An 18,933-nucleotide genomic window follows, 5' to 3' on the forward strand; every position below is an offset into this window, starting at 1 on the left:
CGAGTTCCTTTTGTTTTATTAGACTTGAAGCTAGAAAACGTATGAACTGCAATGAAATTCATGAATAAGGGATTATATTCCCGAAACTCGTCAAGTTCATTTTTAATTGTTTGAATGTCTAGAATTATGATGTATGATATTAATACCTCATATGTAGAATCCATGCATTAAAAAACGTTTGTTATATACTGTTAGTTATAACTTGAATGAACTGTGGCCATCCACTTGAGAAAATTAAATCACAACAACCTGATTAACTGAAAAATATTTTTTGGAAGACAAGTCTCGACTGATTAATATCAGTACATATAGTGTGCAGGGGATGTGAGCGTGTATTAGCAAAAGATAGCTCTGCCTACCTTTTACCCAGCTCCTCATCCTTCTAAGGATGAAGATTGGTTACATCGGTCAGATCCAAAAATAACTTTTATGCTAATAAAATGATCAACATCAGACAAGACGACCAACCTTTCGTTGACTATACTAGGCATAGATAAGGACAGGCTGTTACCAAACAGACCTTATCCCTTTGGATCATTCTGTGTATTTCTGAATGTTACACTTTAGCTGGCAAGGATGTCCCTGATAAATTAAGGACACATTCCATGAGTGTTGTGGCTGCCACTTCAGCCCTTCAAAGAGATGTACCGGTGCAGAATATATATATATATATATATATAATGCTGCAACCTGGTCTTTGTTGCACACCTTCACTAAGTATTACTGCCTGGATTCCTTTTTGGGACAGGAATCTAGATCTGGCCACGCTGTTCTTTAGTAAAACATTCTTGAATTGCTATGGGAGTCTATCAAAGATGAGGAATCCGTGGGACACAATCCAAAAATTACTTAACACTGGTAATGTTCTTTCTGATGGATTTTCCTCCCACAGATCCCTCATCACCCTCACAGCCTGCCCCACTAAATAGGGTGCATTTTTGTTGACTTAAACCTTCCTCTCTTTCAACCTCTGGGTGGTTATTTGATCTTCAAGACGGTTGTACAAAAGAGGGGGAAACTTGAACTGAGGTAACAAGCATGGTGCGTGCTATTTATACCAAAGTCGACGTCACGGCAGAGAACAGAATGGAAGCTGTTAAGGGACCTAGAGTCAACGACGCACATCGCCCTCTGCTGTCAAAAGGATTCCGATGCTGCAAGCAGGATATCCAATATATCAAAGATGAGGAATCCGCGAGAGGAACATCCATCAGAAAGAACATTACAAGGAGTAAGTAATTTGTTTTTTATTTCTATTATTTATCACTAGTTCTGTCATTGAAGTCTAAGAAATAGTATTTGTCCTCTGAGCGTCACAATGTTTTCTTTTTGTTTCTCATGTTTCTCTGCTTTTCTTCTACAGTTATTGAAAGATTACGTCTGTTTTATTGAGCTGTTTTCTCACTTTCATTTAATTATAGCACTGGTCAATCGTGCATCAAACTCCAAGCAATTTCGACAATTACAGCTTTACCGGCATGAAATGCAGCACTTTGTTAAAGTTATTCAGGGCTACATTGCCAATCAAATTTTACATGTTTCTTGGAGTGAATTTGGAAACCACCTCTCTAGTGTTGTAAACCTGGAAGATATTCACAGAACACATGCAGAGTACCTCAATAAAGCACTTTTCAGGTAAGCGCTAGGGTTTATGTGCCTGCCGCAGAAGACTGTATGCATCCTCAGGGTGTCTAAAGTTTAAATGTATGTATGTTTCTGTTCTTTCAAATTGCCCTGTTCTGCTATCTTGTTGCGGTACAGATTTCTGCAATGACAATAGGCCTTTCTTACAATACGACCGTCCGAATGATAAGATCAACACCCTGACCGAAATATTAGGAGAAAAGATGACACTCTGCGGACAGTCTCCACTGTGATGGAAGAAATAACAAGAAGGTCAAGTTACTACAATGGTCAAGAGAAGAAACACGCAATCACTTTAGGAAGTCCTGTGGTAGGCTTACCTGTGATCCGGTAGATACAAGCACCTGGAACCAAACCAAGGTGTCTCTGATTAATAGACCAAGTAGGCAGTCCATAGATTGGTAACTGCCCACGCGATCCCTAAGCCGTTAACCACTGCAGGAAGTCAAGGAAATAAAGTCTGCCAGGACCGGACCTGCCGAAATGAGGATGTAGGAAAGAAGAATGGGTACCACCAGGACAGTTCAGGGTCAACAGCTACAGGATGAGGGACAAAACAAGGAAAACTCCAGCAGCGGGGGTTTAGGTTTCCGGGGATAGATAAAAGAAACTACAATGGATATCACCAAAACAGGTACGGAGCAGGCAAGGGTAATCCAGTGTGCTAGCAAAGGTCAGAGATACCGGAAAAAATAGTTGGCCAGAAAAAGATAAGAATGAGCCAGGCCTAATCCAGGGCAAGTAAGCCAGAGATCTGAATCATAGGAATCAAAACATAGGTATGTGAAGACTGGACAGCCATTCGTACAAAGCTAGAGCTCGATTGAGAAGCGCTGAGTGACGGTTTCCCGAATGTTTAGTTCCTGGTAGGGGTGTAATCCGCTCAGCCTGTGGCTGAGCGCGGTGTCAACGTGTTCATGACGGCTATGTCCAGGTTTGCTAAGAAGCTTTGACATATGGGCGGTGCTTGACCCAGGCGTCATGCCAACTGTGAAAGCCACCGCCGCACAGCAATCGGTTTGTGCCGATGGAGCTGCAGCATCACAGACTGCCGTTCGTGATGGTTCCTGACAGTATGCCCCCTCAATGCCTGCGCTGGTCTCTGTGGATAAAACAGACAGCGCAACAGCAGTGCATGTATATTAACCAGCAACTCTGAGGTATGTTGCTCAGGAACATAAACTTTCCAGTCAGTTAGGTAAAGGACCTTAAAGTCCAATATCGGCACCACCTCATATTCCTCAACCCTGCATACCGTAATCGGAAAAGGACCAAGGGGCAGACAAGAACTGGGTGGACGTGGCTTTAGCAAAGAGATGTGGAAAACTGGATGAATATGCTAAGCTACAGATTTTTTCAATTGCATCACCGCATCATTTACCACCCGTTGCATTTGATGTGGACCAACAAACAAGTCTGTTGCTTTTTAGAACGGAAAAGGCGTAGATGCCTCATGGACAACCAGACACTATCACCCACCGTATACTTGTGACCAGGTTGGTGGTGCTAGTCGGATGTATGTGATTTCTTCGAAAATATTTCGCCTAATGGAGATTTCACCAAATCCATTTCACAGAGAAACAAAATGAACTTTTTAATTTTTCTACTTTTTTTTTATAATGTGGGGTTAACCCCGCACTCTCCCAGCCCTCCCTACCTAAAAGTTTACCCTTACCCAACCTATTATGCATTACACGTATACCATTTCACCTACCATTTTCAGTGAAATCTCAATAGGTGAAATGCTATTCAATGAAATCTACGATAACGGTACTGGTCCAAACATTCCTTCATAAGGTCATGGGCTTCCTGAATATGTTGTAGCACAGACGCTTGTACCTTTTGGAGATGCAGGACACAATCGTTAGCTATAGGAGTCGGAGAGGAAACAATAGGTTCCACAGGTGGGGATGATGAAAGGCATCAAAAAAACAGGCAAAAAACAGAGAACAACCTGTAACGGAGTGAACCAATTTGTATGCAAATTCGGCAAATTAAAATAACCCCAGCCATTTTTCCTGGAACTGTAAACAAAGAGTGTGTAGGTACTGTTGCGTTGATTGATTTGTGCGTTCCATTGGCCCATCCGTCTGTGGGTGTTAAACCAAAGGATAACATGCGTCTATTCCAACAAGAGTGGTCAAAGCCCTCTAGAATCGGGAAGTAAATATAGTCCTTCTGTCTGAGATGATAATAGAGGGAAGATCAAAGGTACGAAAGACATGCCGAAAGAAAAGTTCAGCAAAGCCTGGAGAAGACAGAAGGCCTTTACAGGGAATGAAATGCACCATTTTAGTGAAAGCATCCACAATCTCCCAAAGTGTGTCGTAACCATGGGTGTCAGGGTTTTCCCCCCTTAAAATCCATTGATATCATGAACAAGGGATATGTGTTCTTTGCAACAACCCCTATGGGTGTTCCCGAGGGTGTTTTGGTCTGTGCTCACACCGTGCATGTCAAGATGTAATCAGTAACAGTCTTCCTCATACCCGGCCACCAATGAAAGAGCTGTTACACAGGTCTTATGCGTAACGGGATGACCTGTCCTTTTCGCATCATGCCCCCACTGCATAGCCTGTAGCAGTCCTGAGGTTGTGTGAATATACAGATGTTCTTACATGTATGGCAAGCTGTCAATCGAGGTGGCTTTCATCTCGTCCATCTCATCCCAATGTTGCTTGGCCCAAGAGCGCAAGTCAATGTTGCTTGGCCCAAGAGCGCAAGTCATTCAACAAAGCTGAGTAAACTGGCAGGCAAAATGGCATGCTTCCAATAACAGAACCGAGGGGTCGGCTTCCTCCTATTTATTTTTAAATGTTTTTATTGGCATTTATGAATATACATAGAACCATTATATTCATGGTGTGGATCAAATCTTTTGGTGCATATCTCATATGCCATATAGAGCATAGGTAACATTAAACAATAAACAAACCTGTAATACTTGATAGTGCATCAGCCTTGCCCTGACAAGAATAAGGTCTATAGATAATCATAAAATCGAACATGGGAAAGAACAGGTGCCACCCGGCTAGTCTTGCAATGATAAAACACAGCGATGCCAGCGCTTGCAGTGATCCGTGTATACTGTGAAAGTGAGCGTCCCCCAAAAAGGCATTTAAAACTCCACAAAGAGAGTCAATAATGGGCACACCCCAGCAGGGAATGAGACCAAGACCCAAGTGTGGGTGAGATATAAAAGGCTTTACCTAAATCAATATAGGGCATGCAAAGGACTTTGCAAACTCAGAGAGCGCTCTGTCTGACAATAGCAAACACAGTCATATTTCTTACAGAAATACGTCATAGATTAGGTAAGCTATAGGGGGCACATAAGCATGGGGATTGGGTGGTGAAGACTAGCTACTATGTGCAATGTAGGTACGGCGATCCATGATTGGTGGAGATCCACGTGGTGGCATCTTTGGGTGGTTGGGTCAGCTGGGCTCATCGGGGTGGAGTATCAGGTCACGAGCTTTCCATGTGGATACATTGCTGATGCACTAACATTTTGCCCTTGTGGCCATGCACTCACATTCATCAATGCTTTCTGTGTCAGTTTAACCTACAAATCCTACAACTCATTAATCTAATACCATAAAAGAGACAGAGAGAAACAGTATATAACTCTGGGCATCCTTGATACATCATCATAAAATTGCTGGTATAAAGGACCCAGTATCATGAGTCCAGGTGTCTTATCAGGGGGCACGGGTTAGGGTACCTTCATCAATTTGGTTTGTTAGATGTAGTAAGAGACAGCTTTACGATATGTTAGTACAAGGGGGAATGACTACCTCCGTGGTCAGTCGAGGGTGGGGTGAACCGAGGTACCATTGGGTCAGAAGGGCACATGGCTGGCACCTCAAAGGGTGGCGGACTGCAGGGCTGTGTTGTTCCAGGGCATGGCGGTACAGGGTGGTTTTATGGTGGCGGTTAGGAGTCAGGGGGCATGGGGGAAGGGGAATACATGGTGTGGACTAAACAGGAATGCAGGGAGGTGTAGCTGTATTATTCTAACATCAGTGAACCAGGGACCTTCAAGCCCCAGCCGGGACTTGGAGGGAGGAGGGTGTGAGTTGAATACGTGGCTCGCTAGGAGGAGGGGGAGATGGCCTTGTAGTTTCTCGCGGATCTACATTTGTCAAGTAGCATGCACATAATTATAGAGACGGAAAACTGAGGTATGTCAGTACACTTACATGTTTACGTATATGCATTCATCTATGGATATATTGTATGAGCTTATGAGCACTGTTTATTTTACAATTCTACGTGGTTCATGAATACTGTGTTTACAGAATCAATAAAAGTCAGTTCTTCATTTTGTTGCAGGGACACATGGGGAAAGCTAGCATAAAACGTGAGGTAGAACGAGGTTGGTGTATAAGTACAAATTACAATGTTACATTTATAATTGGACTGATGTACATTGTTAAGGGTGAAAACAATTACTTCAAACAACATCTCATTTGCCAACAGGTGGGGTGTGTCACTTTAAATGGCTGGCACATGTTACAACACTTACAATCGTATCATACATAGGGATTTTGTGCATTGCCTTGTGAATATCGTGCAGCAGCAATAACCTTTGGTCGGTGTCAATAGATTTAAATAGGTATATGTTGGACAACTTTGCATGTAGGTATCTGGGGTGGGCAAGGGTCGTCCCTTTTAATGGTAACACCGATTTTAACACGAACAAACAACATTATGAGTTTTGAGCCTTCTTGCAAATGGCTCAGCAGCATGGGTAATACTGGGTGGTACCGAGTTCAACATTCAGGTTTTAACACTTCAAATAAACGGGGAGCAAGGTAGGGATTTAGGCACAACAGATATCATGAGTGTGCGGGTCTGCAGGGGGTCAAGGCATATTTGATAGGGACAGCTTTGTTTTCTCCCAGACCTCAACTTGGGCTTTGGTCACCGTCAGGGCAATGATGTACTGCGGAAGGTAAATGATAGTGTTTGTTCTGTTACTTTCTCGCGCCTATTAGCCCGTGAGAACAGGCCTTCAGTGGAGCCGCCATGGGGAGGAGGCTGGGGGGAATTGTGGGCTCGCTGTGCGCAATCAAATGGGGGAGAGCTGCAGTTCTGCAGGCTGTTTATTCCGCAAAGGCCCGAGCTTGTGTATCACAAAATGGAGTCTAAATCATGCCACAAGGTGAGCCGTGCAGTCTCATGCTTCGGCCAGCAGCCATCCTGCATCCTGGGCCCAGGCGTACGGGTGGCTGTCGACGAGACATAAGCCCCACGTAGGAGAGCGGGGGGTCTAAAAGACCTTTCCTCCCATACAACTGGTACCTAGTGACGGGCCCCCATTAAGTGATTAAGTGGTGAAGCCATTCTTTAATATCTGCTTTTATTGCTGGCAAATCCTGCTCTAGAATGCAGTAATGTCGTTCTGCTGCAGTAAATTTACAGGAAAGAAGGCCACCAGATGCATCCTCAAGGTTGTGGGTAATTTTTGAGATGGAACCGCCCCAACCACTGTGTTGGAAGGATCCAATTCAATAACAAAAGGCAGATTGGGGCGTTGCAAAACCAGAGCCGAAAGTAAACACCTCCTTTAATATAGAAAAGTCTAAATCCACCAATGGACCAGAGAAACGGAACAGAGGGCTTGGTAAGAGCGGTTAAGGGAGCCACGACAGATGAAAAACCATGTATAAATTGTCTGTAAATGTTTGCAAAACCAAGAAAAGATTGGAAGGCCTTCAGGCAGTGGGGGGTGCAGCCTTTTCAAGATGGCCTTGATTTTATCATCGCTCATATAGCTCCCTTCTTCCGAAAGAATTAGCCCCAGAAACTCACCCGCTTGGTAAGGGCTTGGTATGAGCGGTTAAGGGAGCCACGACAGATGAAAAACCATGTATAAATTGTCTGTAAATATTTGCAAAACCAAGAAAAGATTGGAAGGCCTTCAGGCAGTGGGGGTGCAGCCTTTTCAAGATGGCCTTGATTTTATCATCGCTCATATAGCTCCCTTCTTCCGAAAGAATTAGCCCCAGAAACTCACCCGCTTCACATAAAAACAACATTTTTCTAGTTTTGCAGACAGCGTTTTCCCTTAATCGTGATAGAATGGTCTGTTAGGGAGTTTTACAAAAGTTCACCAATGGTAGGGCTTGTGAAGTCTCACTCTTGGGACACAAGGCTCCAACTCTTAGTATAGGCCTGAACTACACATGTTTTGTTGGTAGATATGGCTAAGCAGCCAGGCTTATTTTAGGAGAGCGACAAACTGAAACCTAAAAGGTGATAGGTGGAATGTTTTGAATTAAACTGCGCCATTGTAAAAAGGGTCCAGCCATATGCAAATCAGTCAGGTACTGCCACCAATGGGAGCAGCCCTGCCCAAACTCCCAACCCAGATCCCGTCTGCACGTTACCACAAGCAACCCCAGGCATGTTTTGGCCTTGTTGGGACGCATCAGTGAGGTGCAGCTTGGTTCCCTGTGGCACAGCGGACAAGGGACCCACATCTGGGTATACCCTCTCTCACATAGGGAGACAAACTGAAATCAAAAAAGTAATGGGTGGAAGGTTGTGAATTGATCTGAACCACTAGCACTGCTCGCGGTCAACCTTCCACACCACCGTATGTTAACCCGTCTGCACCATTGGGAAAGGGGTTCAGCCATATGCAAATCAGCCAGGTACTGCCACCAATGAGAGCAGCCCTTTCCGAACTGCCAGATCAGGTCCCCTCTGCACGGAAACACAAGCAACCACAGACATGTTTCAGCCTTGTTGTGCCTCATCACTGAGGTGTAGCTTGGTTTCCTATGGCTCAGCAGGCAAGGGCCCACGTCTGGGCACAACTCTTTAGTTTGGCAGACAGCACCCCAAGTGGGACGGGTATGCCCAGGCGTGGGTCCTGAACCTGCTGCGCCTAGAGACCCAAGCTACTCCTCACTGATGACGCCCAATGAGTCTGAAATATGTCTGAGGATGCTTCTGGCCTTGTGCAGAAGGTATGTGACCAAGCAGTTCAGGCTGGACTGCCTGTTTTTAGGTGGGATCAAGCCTGATTTGCATATGGTGTTTCTTCTTTTGTAATGGATTGGCAGGCTGAAAAGCGATGGTCTGGAGAGTTGCCCGGAACAATGCCAGAGGTTAGGATTAATTCCAAACCTTCCAGCCATCACCTCTTTTGTTTTGCATTATCTTAGGTGGGAGAAAGGGCTGTAGGCAGTACAAAGAACACAGAGTATACACGTATGCTTAAGACACACCAACATACTAAAGTTATACAAATAATGGTTTATTTTTCATATACACTAAGTTAAGTAATTCTTTGGAAAGGTATGAAAAACCAATGCATTATTCACAGTAAGTAAACCAATGTGTAATACTTTGAGAAGAGAATGGCAGTATGCCAGAATCTGCAAAGTGTAACTAGTGATAAATAAATGCCATTACTGTCCTTGTGAATGAAGTCACCTCTGGGTGTATGAAGTGTATAAAAAGCATATCCAAAGAGTATCCACTAAACTTATGCTGCTTCTGGAAAAGTATTTTAAAGTATATTTGATTGTTACATGCCTGGCCCTTTTTAAAAATGCTTATTTAAAAATTGATGTTAAATTAATAACTATTTAGAACTGAAACCTTGAGTGTAAGTGTTACTTGGCTACTTGTATTTGCGAATTTCATTGCTACAGCTCTACAGCTCACATTTACCCCTTTTTGGATAAGCCTGGCTGCTCAGTCACACTACCAACTTGTGCAGTACAGGCCTATACCAAAAGGTGGGTTGCCTAATACCAAGCAGATAAGTGTCGTGTAGTCTCACACAGTGTTACTACATCAATTCTTACCTAACACTTGTGTTTAAAGAAGGAATTTTTTGTTGAAGAAGAACCTACGAGGCTGAACAGTTGTTTGTCTATCAGGATTGTTGTGTCGGCTGCGAAAAGACTCCAAGAACTGTTAGACCCAAAGCTATTTGTGATACCAGTAAAGAATCCAGAGGAAAGGAATCCTCCTCTGTAACTAAGACCTTTTTCCATTTGTCAAGAACATTTATGTTGGAGCCCTTCTACTTTTATTTAAGAACGTGTTTGGCAAATACCAGGTTATAGACATTTCCCATGTCACCTTATTATTTTGTTTTAGTGTGAGGGTCAGGCTCGAACATTTGGACACAGGGATGGCTTTTGATTGACATCCTGACAAAGACAGATCCTTCGTTTTTGGTTCTTAGGTAAGGAAACTCCTCTTTAGAATAGGGTCAGAGAGGCATTTTCCCAACCCATTTAAGTTGAATAAAAGTCTATAACCAAAACATGACAATTTTGTGTCCGGCTATCATTTCTGACTTCTCAAAACAGCCTGCGGACAGCCTTGACTGTGATGGAAAAGGAAATAACAAGAAGGACAAGGACAACAGGGTCTTAGATTCTGGGGATGAATACAAAATACAAGAAACTACCAAGGATATCGCCAAAACATGTACGAAGAAGGCAAGGGCAATTCAGTGTCCAAGCCAAGGTCAATGATACTTAAAAAAGTGTTTTGTTTTGTCTGAGCAGATAAGGATGAGCCAAGCTAAATCCAGAATGAGTAAGCCAGAGATCATGGAAATAGGAATCAAAACGTAGATACTGTAAGACGGGACAGCTACTTGTTCAAAGCTAGAGCTCAATTGAAAAGCACTGCACGTCGGTTTCCTGAAGGTTTATTTCCGGGTAGGGGTGTAAACAGCTCAGCCATTAGTTGAGCATAGTGTTAGCGTGTTGCCATCACCTGTGTCCGGGTTTGCCAAGCAACATTGTGACGTATGGGCATGGCCTGAACCAGGTGCTGTTGCAACTGCCAACCGATGCACGTGAAGCAACCTCGGGTTTCGATGGAGCCACGCCATCACTTCCTGACAGTTCCTGACGTATCTCCTCCCGCCTCTCCATAGACTGAACACATTGTAGCTTGTTTTACCAGACACTTTTTAAAAATATTCAGGTTTTCATCTTGGGTGAAATCAATGAAGGGTGGCCCATATATTCAAATAGTTCATAATTGATTGACAAGAATGTAATATTTTCTATAACTGACATTTTCCCACCTTGGCCCACGACATTGCTATGTTGGGGCCCTCTTTTGTCCTTCTCTACTATTTTTTTAATAAGTGTTCCAGTACATTTTCGTGAAGTTCGTCCAGACCTGTAGGTCATGTTTGTCTCGACCTTCTAGCAGTCTGTCCAAACGGATGTTAAGTGCGTTTCACATGGAGATCCGGGATCCATTTTTCAAAACATTGATAAGTTCACTTCTGGATCTTTCCGTGTACAAGACATCTTTGGTACAATTCTTGGAGGGGGAATGACAGAAGTAGCTGTCGGATGCTGGTCTTCTGCCTGGGGGAGAACCAACCCTTTGTGCCCCTACTCCTAATTGTACTGAATTGACAGAATGATTTGGTTTCTAGACATCCAGAACCTGAGGGACCGAAGGCCCTGACTCAACCACCACCAGAGGTACCTGCACTTTCAGGAAGGGGGGGATAGTCCTACACACCTCCCTTTAATCGCTTTCATTAGAGGCCTGGTCCATGAGGATGTAGTTTATGTGGGACTTCAGTCTATCAGAGAGGAACCTGGACATTTTAAAAGCCACAAGAATGAAATCCACCAGGTTGCAGTATACCAGCCAGGGGACCTGTTCCTGTCACTGATTCTCAACACAGACATCCACCCGCAGACGGCAACTAGTTATGTTCTTTCATTCATCACCCACTTAGCTTAGATGCTTCTTTCTGTTGATTGTAAGGTCCCAGCTTGCTGGTCATGCAGAGGTTTATGAACCCCAGTAACCGCTATGGATTTGTCTTCCTGGCCCCTCAAAATTCTTAGCAGACTTCACTTCCAGTGGGAATGAGGAAAAGGACAACATATCCAACCATTAGATCTAAGCTTGCTGATTTTATCTTACAGCAGTCTCATCTTCAGCTTGGGGATTGTGAGATACCTGAAGCTGTCTCATGTACAAATCTCCGGGAGTCTGTCATTCAGGTGGCCAGGACACGGCCATCGCTATTGGATCCAGTTCCTGGGGTTTGGACCAGTGAGGGAGGATCCCCTGGATGGGGGGGTCCTCGTGGAGTGGAAGTGGGATGCCAATGGGTGAGATGCAGTATCCCCCTTCTTATAACACCTGTGCCCCAATCTGGCCCCGTAGGAAATTCAAACATTCTACCCTCCCCTTTTCCAACTCTAATACTTTCGCACATCATGAAAGACGACGGACAAACACCAGAGCCGTTTACCTGACGTGTCCCAACACAAGGGTCAAGCAAAGGCAGACAATTGACCAGAATCACACACACCTGAAAGACCTTTCCCTTCCCCATAGTGATAATGTGGAGCACAAGAGCGCCATACCAGCAAGGCAGAACGCACGATGAGACAGCTATCCAGGGACGGCAGTTCAAGATGAGGAGAAAGATGGCACGGACCGAGAGGGTGACAAGGAGAGGCACAACCTTGCCCTTTCCGACCAAGGCCTGTGAGACCTCCGTGAAAGGAATTTTAAGACTGCGAACAATTGCCCAAGTGGGATGCTGATGAGAAGGGGCGAAGTCTAAAGTCCCCAAGAACAGTGTGTTGACAAGAGTGAACCAGGCAGAGGTTGGTCCACAATTAACTGTTTAAAAGACATTAAGATTCGAGAATATAAGAATCAGAGATTGTGTTGAAAACCATAGTGAAGCCGACTGAGGGAGGCAAACAGTTGAGAAGGATCTGCGCCCAGAAGACGGGGATCCAGTGGTGAGAACCTCACACCCCAACAACACGTGAATACAACTGAGAAATTGTTTTTGAGTACAAGCCAAAGTGAACCCGATGGAGGGAGGCGGATATTCGAGAGGAGTCTGAAGACCAGGAGAGGGGGACCCAGAGATGAAGAATCAACACCTCAAGTGCAACACAAAAGGAACTTTTTGTTTGTTGATTTTGAATCTTTCAGGCCATTGGAAGCAGGAAAGCTAACCTCTGAAGATCCTGATATCGTTAATTAGTATTTGGGGAGCTCAGCCCGAACGAGGGAGAATCCTGAGGTGAAACGTCATCACCCAACAAACATATTGAGAGGAGCTTTTGTTATTTTGAATACATCAGGTCCTCGAAGGCAAGAGACTTTTTGAAGAGCAAGAGGCTTGGCCATCGAAGATCCTGTTAACTTAAAATTGAACTGTCGTCTCGTGCTGGGAAAGCTTGAGTGTGTTCTGTGCTCCAGAGTCCCGCCTTTTCCAATGCTCAAAATGTGGGGCAGGGAGACCATGACTACCGCATCCTGACATATTATTTGTGAACACTTCTCTATTTCTTATGAACCCTATCCCACACTCTTTTGTATTTAGCGTAAGGATTGGCAATAGGTTTTTCTTAGTATAGGCCTTTTTATTTGACAAGACACCACTAGGACTGCTTTATTTTGATTTAATGGTCGTAGCTTGCTCCCATCTAAGATTTAGGCTTAGATTAGGGGTTTTCCTCCCTACCTATATAGTTTAATAAACACCCTTGAACTGTGGTCACTTTTCTGTCTATTCTTGATACTATGCATTCCTTACAGGATCTATAATTAAAAATGAGAAATATGATCAAGGTTGGTCTTAGGCTTTTCTTTTATCATGTTAAAACATTGTATTATTCACTGTATTCTTCATTCCAGCATAACTGGCTGACTCCTCATGAAGCTAGAAGGCTCTGACTTTAAAACCTCTCTGCTGTGAAAGGTTTTCTTGCGATTCTTTCTATCCTTGAAATACGTGTCTGTCATATCTTTTCTTCTAAGTAATTCTGCTTCCTTCTTTTCACCAGGCAGCCGCGCAAACAGTATTTAAAAATGTGCTTTGTTTCACTTCACTGCACTGCCCGTGCATACAAGCTGATGCTAGCTGCTTGTTTCACTTCACTGCGCTCCCCGCACATAAATGTCAGTTGTTCAGCGACACGGACAAGCTCTGAAAGCCTGTAAGGCATTGATGTGCAAGCACTCTCACATTGATAGGTGCCTTCCTTTATCCCGGAGAGGTCCCTGTGGTTGCGTGCACCTGAAAACTGACTTGCGGTATGGAACCCCGCTCCCTCAGACGCTGGGAGGCATGAAAAGTTAATTTACCATTCGGAAGGCAATCATAAACCAACATTTTGTGAAATGTTTAAACTTATAAACTACTGGCAACTGTATACCATTAAATAACTTTGAAGATTCCGTTGAACACTTCACTTATCTCGCTTTGCAGTTTGTACATTCCCTGTAGTGGCTTATCTGTAGTTTTGAAGTTAATAAATGATGTCCATACTCTCAAAATCTTCTGGTTTTCTCAAGCTTTGATTAAGCTAATTAAACTGTGTCTTTAATGAAAGGCAGCTTATAATTCGCCTCAGAGTTCCATTCTACCTCACAGCTGCTTGTCTTTCCTGGTGGGCATCACGTAGGCCCACGGGTTTTATCAGTTGCAATCTGTGTTTTCTGAAGGACCTTTTCTGACCTTCCACAGGGAAAGGTTATCCTTAAACATATTCTCCTCTCTTTGCCAATGTAGTGACACATTTTCATATGAACCAATAGATTTTACCAGTTTTCTTTCTGAATCCTGCCTCGGAGGCAGACATTGCTACATTCCTTGTATGTGCTGACGTCTCTGACATTCTATCTTGAGAGAACAAAGGGGTTTAGGAAATCCACACAGCTCTTGGGGTGCAGTTGTCTTTCTGGGATCTGCCGCATCAAAGGTGACTATAGCCTGCTGGTAGGTAACCACTCTCTTGGAGGCCTAGATAAATAAAAACAACCCTCTTAAGGGATGTGATGCACATTTACAAAGTGTTGGAGGAATTTTGCAGGGTGATTACCTATACCATGCCTCATTGCCTTCTGAGGACACTACTCTCTTGACTCAAGCTCAAGAGCAGGTGCCGGTTTTGTGCATGCAATATTGAAAAACCCCTTTGTGGCAGATGTGTAGACTGCCTATCTCCCTTCTGAGATGCTTATGAATCTCCTATAAGTATGGTGCATAAGGGTAAGAAAAGGTTACTTACAATAGTGCCCTTTTCTCCATAGTCCCTCCCACCATCTCGCTTCAAAAGTGACCTGGACTGACTAGACACATGTACTTGAGTGTTGGGCTAGACATGCAGTGGAGACCAGAGCAGTGATATATTGCATGCAACAAATTCAGGAAATGATAATCAACTTGGGCTTGGCCGCAGGCTCTGGTCCCGTTCCTCGAGACATTCACTTAGTATGAAGGAAAGGAGGCTATGGGCAGTAGCCTCGACAGTGAATAACTTTGTCTTTTCTTTAATACACAGAGTTTTTACTTTCATGCGCTGTTGTTTCTGTGTCATGGGTGTATATTAATCATTTTGATTTCATGTTTCTAAGAATCCCCACTGTATTCTTGGTTTTTAGGGGCCTACTGACTGAAAAAGCTGGACCAGTGATGAATGTTATTCACAGTATCTTCACCCTCATTTTGAAATTCCGTGTCCAGTTAATTTCGCAGTCTTGGAGCTATGATTCTGCAAAGCAAATGGCCGTTCATCCCAACTTTGGCATGATGCAACAGTCGTACAACACCTTCAAGTATTATTCTGACTTCTTATTTGAAGGTATTTATGAGTTGATTTACAGTGGCACGCACTGACTTTCAGTGGTTTAACCTTTTTTGTCCCCCTTCTTCGCTGCAGACCAGAGTTTCAAAGGTAGAAATCCCTCTACTGAGAGGTCCTAAAGTCTTAAGGGCAGGGGCGGGCAGCACAAGGCTTATGCCTCAATCCTCAAATTAGGAAATATATATAAAATGCGATGTGGCAAAACAAGGCCACGTTTTAAGAATACATATGTAGAGTTCAATATTTTCAGACAGTAATCCATGCATTCTGTTTGCACCTTACTTGTGATGAAAGACAACATTATTGTTTCTGGGACCAAGAATAAGTAGCTCAAAGTTATCCCACTTTAAAACTGTTGCTTTATACTAAATCGAGCTATTATAAAGCACAACTTTTGTAATCATGCCATACAACCATGCAGAGAACATTTGGTGTTTTGACATAAGGGGCTGTGAGTTAACCCATGTAACACCTGCTGTATTGTAAGTGTTTTTCTTTCTTGCTTGTCTTGTTATGTTCTACAATCCAACACCTGCAGTTTCGGCCATGTCATCTTATGCAGAGGTCAAAACTTGTTTGAATATCATTATCATAGAAACAGAGCACTAGTTATAGTTTGTCATAAATTGCCCCTCAGTTTTTTTAATATTTCTCCTGTAGAAACAATGGTTTTATTTTCTCCAGGAACTGTGTTTTAGATTTCTTTCACTGTTACTTGTAACATAAACTTTTTTTGTGGTGCTGGTTTTGTTTCACTGCACACTGCATACTTTTTCATGTCAATCAGAGTGTAGGGAAATAAAGTGATAGACTATTGATAGATTAAGTATCCATAGAATTTAGATAACTGAGCATGGAGGCTCCGTGAAAGAATGATCCTGAGAAGAATTAGAGTAAAAGTCTCTGGAAGCAGCAGATCCCAGAAGATCTTTCCTCTGCGTTATTTCATGAGTTGGAACAGAGAGTAGATCAGTACTGACCTTGTCTCCCTTGGCTCTTAGCAGAGGTGTGAAGACACTGAAAGAGCCAGGAGAGGTTAGCAGAGTTGTGGGAAGGCTGCTAGAGTAGAGCAGTACTGACCTTGTCTCCCTTGGCTCTTGGAAGGGGTGTGCAGACACTGAAAGAGCCTGGGAAGGTGAGCAGAGTTGTAGGAAGGCCACCAGAGTAGATCAGTACCTTGTCTCCCTTAGATCTTAGCAGAGGTGTGCAGACACTGAAAGAGCCAGGGGAGGTTAGCAGAGTTGTGGAAAGGCTGTCAGAGTAAATCAGTACTGACCATGTCTCCTTTGGCTCTTAGCTGAGCTGTGCAGACACTGAAAGAGTCACAGGAGGTTAGCAAAGTTGTGGGAAGGCTGCCAGAGTAGAGCAGCACTGACCTTGCTTCCCTTGGCTCTTAGAGGTGTGCAGAGACTGAAAGAGTCAGGGGAGGTTAGCAGAGTTGTGGGAAGGCTGCTAGGGTAGAGCAGTACTGACATTGTCTCCCTTGGCTGTTAGAGGTGTGCAGAGACTGAAAGAGCCAGGGGAGGTTAGCAGAGTTGTGGGAAGGCCACTAGAGTAGATCAGTACCCTGTCTCCCTTGGCTCTTAGTAGAGGTGTGCAGACACTGAAAGAGCCAGGGGAGTTTAGCAGAGTTGTGGGAAGGCTGCTAGAGTAGAGCAGTACTGACCTTGTTTCCCTTGACTCATGGCAGAGATGTACAGACACTGAAGAGCCTGGGGAGATGTGCAGAGTTGTGGGAAGGCCACTGGAGTAGATCAGTACTGACCTTGTCTCTCTTGGCTCTTAGCAGAGGTGTGCAACACTGAACGAGCCTGGGGAGGTGAGCAGAGTTGTGGGAAGGCCAGCCAGAGTAGAACAGAACTGACCTTGTCTCCCTTGACTCTTAGGTGAGGTGTGCAGACACTGAAAGAGCCAGGGGAGGTTAGCAGAGTTGTGGGAAGGCCACCAGAGTAGGGCAGTGCTCACCTTGGCTCTTAGCAGAGGTGTGCAGACACTGAAAGAGCCAGGGGAGGTTAGCGGAGTTGTGGGAAGGCCACCAGAGTAGAGCAGTACTCACCTTGGCTCTTAGCAGAGGTGTGGAGACACCGAAAGAGCCAGGGGAGGTTAGCAGAGTTGTGGGAAGGCCGCCAGAGTAGAGCAGTACTCGTCTTGTCTCCCTTGGCTCTTAGCAGAGGTGTGCAGACACTGAAGGGGCCTTGGGAGGTCTAGCAAAGTTGCTATGGAATTTCATTTGCTGTAATCTGACAGAATTCAGGCCCATTATTAGATTTTCTGCTTGAATCGTCATGGACTCCAACGTGGATCCCTGAGGGGGTAGATTGAGTGAGGAAGCAGCGGCTACCCAAAGGGTGAACTTCAGCATTAATCAGAAGCTCTTAATTTTAGAGTTAGTGCTTTGAAGACCCAAATAAAGCCTCTTTCACCCTAGTTAATCCACGGTCACATAAAATGACAGGGATGGTTCATGGAATTGGAGGCTGTTTCATGCACAGGTGGTTTTAATCAGGTTTTTTTTAATTCTGTGGTTGGGTATATTGAGCAATACTTCATCTTGGTAAATGCCTTACCTAGTTGTACTTAGGAGCAGGAACCTTTACCAAGGAAACATGGTGGAGGTACATCTGATTGTTGATTGGCTGAGGATCTAGTCAACATTCTAAACTGGTGTAGAACGGTTGAGAGCTTGGAGGAATGGCAAACCCCTGCACTATTGTTTAATCTGATCAAGTAATTATTTGAGTCTTGCAGCCTGTCACATGGTTTGCTTTGGAAAAAGCTCTGAAGTTCCCAATGGTAGAGTATATACGAGTGGGTGGGCAAAATTTGTTGGTAATGGCGCTGGATCATGTTAATATCCTGGATAGAGTTTATTGTTGAAGGTCAATACACCTTGTTGTGGTTCACAATTAGATTTTTTATTGTTGATTTCTGTGACTATTATCCTAGCACATACATTGCTTTTTGCATTTGAGAAGAGCCAACCCGTGTTTCGATCGAAGTCTTTGTCAAGGCTGTGCATGTCCGGTGATGTGTGGGTGTATTTGTGACAAGGCGAGGGAATTCCGATGCAACAAGTTTGTATCATATATATATACTGTTACGTCCCGTCCCCTTTCCTCCATACTGTATGGGCATCCCTCCCGAGAGACGGGAGACAGAACCTTTATCACCAGAAAAATCTTCTTCCCCTTTAAATTTAGAGGCGCGCAGGGGCACAGCCCTGGGAGCATGCGCTCGTCTGACTCTGCACACCAGCGCCACTCGCTGGTCTCCTCTACCGCGTCGAAGGGAACGGGCCGAATTCACCAGCACTCCTGGGTTTGGCTTCGCCCATGTAATGCCACGCGCTCTTCCCCAGATATTCTTCTATCTTTTTCTTTTCAATTAGGTACTTGGTCCACCGACGCAACGCTCCTCCCTGGTGCATATTGGTTTCAGCAGGTGTCCAGCCTGCGAGCGTCTCTTCCCTACATCCGACCCCCATGCCCTTTGCCTGCGCTGCCTTGGCCTCGATCACGGCTAGGAAGGTTGTTCCGCGTGCGATGCACTGACTCCACAGGCACTGAAGAACAGGCCAGCTAGGTGGAGGGAGCTCTTCCAGAAGTCACCTCCGAGCGATCTAAAGCACCAGCATGTACTATGTCAATAAGCAGGAGGG

The 18,933-nt window shown here is 44.4% G+C and overlaps 1 protein-coding gene across 1 annotated transcript in view; it reads left to right on the top strand.

Moving 5' to 3' along the window:
- The window catches only part of TUBGCP6 (tubulin gamma complex component 6), a 728,796-nt gene that overhangs the window by 641,565 nt on the left and 68,298 nt on the right, over positions 1–18,933 (top strand). Inside the window, exons 24-25 of the mRNA XM_069627853.1 lie at positions 1,422–1,635; positions 15,073–15,272. Of these exons, the coding sequence (XP_069483954.1) occupies positions 1,422–1,635; positions 15,073–15,272 (414 nt within the window). The remainder of the gene's footprint in view (positions 1–1,421; positions 1,636–15,072; positions 15,273–18,933) is intronic.

Source organism: Ambystoma mexicanum, chromosome 12, assembly GCF_040938575.1.
Source record: "Ambystoma mexicanum isolate Mex_15411 chromosome 12, UKY_AmexF1_1, whole genome shotgun sequence".
Lineage (NCBI taxonomy): Eukaryota > Metazoa > Chordata > Amphibia > Caudata > Ambystomatidae > Ambystoma > Ambystoma mexicanum.